Source organism: Poecilia formosa, unplaced genomic scaffold (assembly GCF_000485575.1).
Source record: "Poecilia formosa unplaced genomic scaffold, Poecilia_formosa-5.1.2 Scaffold129, whole genome shotgun sequence".
NCBI lineage: Eukaryota > Metazoa > Chordata > Actinopteri > Cyprinodontiformes > Poeciliidae > Poecilia > Poecilia formosa.
In genome coordinates, this window is record NW_006800068.1 from 145,782 (window position 1) to 148,351 (window position 2,570).

General features: G+C 43.6%; 1 protein-coding gene across 1 annotated transcript in view; it reads right to left on the reverse strand.

The window, feature by feature from the left end:
* LOC103144588 (E3 ubiquitin/ISG15 ligase TRIM25-like) overlaps nt 1–718 on the reverse strand; it is a 2,214-nt gene extending 1,496 nt beyond the window's left edge. The window contains exon 1 of the mRNA XM_016676158.1: nt 7–718. Within this exon, the coding sequence (XP_016531644.1) occupies nt 7–686 (680 nt within the window). The 5' untranslated portion in view covers nt 687–718. The remainder of the gene's footprint in view (nt 1–6) is intronic.
* Between the last annotated feature and the right edge of the window lie 1,852 nt (nt 719–2,570).

Here is a 2,570-nt window from a genome sequence, read left to right on the forward strand (position 1 = left end):
TGAAGCAGCTTCACATCTTTCTCCTGGTCCTGGATTCTCTGCTGGATGTTTCCTCGTCTCTCCTCCAGCTCTCTCTGCCTCTCAGTACTTTCTACTGCAGCTGACACTGTTTCATGGCCTTTATGTTCATCCATAGTGCAGAGATAGCAGATACACTTCTGATCAGTGCGGCAGAAGACCTCCAACAACTTATTGTGCTTAGAGCAGATGTTCTCCTGGAACTTCTTGGACGGCTCCACCAGCTTGTGTTTCTTAAATGCAGCTGAATCATAATGAGGCTGAAGGTGTTTCTCACAGAAAGAGGCCAGACAGACTAAACAGGACTTGATGGCGTTCAGTTTTCTTCCAGTGCAGGAATCACAGGCCACATCTTCAGGTCCAGCATAGCAGTGGTCAGCAGGAGCAGCTTGGAGTCCAGTCTTCTTCAGCTGCTCCACTAAAGCTGCTAGCATGGTGTTTTTCTTCAAAACAGGCCTTGGTATGAATGTCTCCCTGCACTGAGGGCAGCTGTGGATTCGTTTCTGATCCTCTTCATTCCAGTGACCTTTAATGCAGGTCATACAGTAGCTGTGTCCACAGGGAGTCGTGACCGGATCCGTCAGTAGATCCAGACAGATGGAACAGGAGAAAGTCTCTTGGTCGAACTGACTCTGCTCCATTTCTGCTCTGTCAGTGACTGTCTGCATTTCTCTTCCTCAAAATAGAAACTGGTTTAACTGAATCTAAGACTCATGTTTTAGTGCAGAGAAGCTGCAGCCAATCAGGTTCAGCCAAAGCAGATCTTAGTTACGTCAGACCTCAAAGTTCAGATCATGAAATAGTCCTGCCAATGTTACATTCAAAGTTTTATCAGATGATGAGGTTTAATTTCGCAAAAAAAAATTTCAATAATGGATACAAATAGTTTATGAGAACTATACTGAATAAAGGAAACATGTTTATAAAGAAATATTGGTAAGACTTTATTTGAAGGGGGGTGAATAAGACTGATATGACACTATCATGAACATGACATTACACCTGTCATGAACATGAATACGTCTTCATGAATATTTATGACTGTTGTCGTAAAGTGTCATTCGGTAAATCATGACACTTTTAATACAACGTTGACATTATTCAAAATGTCTTTGTTCTGACAATTTGACATTAATCTAGACAAAAATGTCTTCGTTATGACATCTTGACATTAACCAAGAATCATATGTCATAAATATGTCATAATAGTAGTCATATGATTTAATTATTACACTATCAAAAGTTTTAACAGAACAGCGATTAATATTCCCACAACCTGAAATAAACCGAAACAAGTAGGACCAACAATAAAGATTTCATTAAGCTTTATTACACTGTCAAATGATTTAATCAGTCGATAATTCATTTTACATCAAGTAAAGTGGAACAAGTAGCAACAGTTATGAAAATGTCATTAAGTCTTTTTACAGTGTCATTAAGTAAAGTGAAAAAGTAACAAGTTATGAATATGTCATTAAGTGTTATTACAGTGCCATTAATATTACTCACCTCAAGTGAAACAAGTAGCAACAGTTATGAAGATGTCATTAAGTGTCATTACAGTGCCATTCATATTAACTCTTCAAGTAAAATGAAATTAGTAGCAACAATTATAAAGATGCCATTTAGTGTTATTACAGTGTCAAATGCTATCCTAACAGAGTCACTGATATTAAGTCTTACCTCAAGTGAAGTGAAACACACTGGACTACTTATAACTACCATCATAGCTGTAGAACAAACCCTTTGTACATTGGAATAAAACAAAAGATAACTTGTTCTGGATTTAACTCCTCAGTCCCACCAACATGCCTTCTGTTGAGAAAGCTGAGCCTGGGGACTCTGAGTTGGGCTCTCCAATCTCTGGGGACGAGCTCGCCGAGGTGGTCAAAAAGCTCCTCGGTGGCAGGGCCCCGGGGGTGGATGAGATCCGCCCGGAGTTCCTTAAGGCTCTGGATATTGTAGGTATGTGTTGGCTCACGCGACTCTGCAATATCGCATGGACATCGGGGGCAATTCCCCTGGATTGGCAGACTGGGGTGATGGTCCCCCTGTTCAAAAAGGGGGACCGGAAGGTGTGCTCCAATTACAGGGGGGTCACACTCTTAAGCCTCCCTGGTAAGGTCTACTCAGGGGTCCTGGAGAGGAGGGTCCGTTGGATAGTCGAACCTCGGATTCAGGAAGAGCAGTGTGGTTTTCGCCCTGGTCGTGGAACACTGGACCAGCTCTACACCTGGTCCTGGAGGGTGCATGGGAGTTCGCCCAACCAGTCTACATGTGTTTTGTGGACTTGGAGAAGGCGTTCGACCGTGTCCCCAGGGGGGCCTTGTGGGGGGTTCTCCGGGAGTATGGGGTACCGGGCCCTTTGATACGAGCTGTCAGGTCCCTGTACGACCGGTGTCAGAGTCTGGTCCGCATTGCTGGCAGTAAGTCGGGCTCGTTTCCGGTGAGAGTTGGACTCCGCCAAGACTGCCCTTTGTCACCGATTCTGTTCATTACTTTCATGGACAGAATTTCTAGGCGCAGCCGAGGTGTTGAGGGGATCTGTTTTG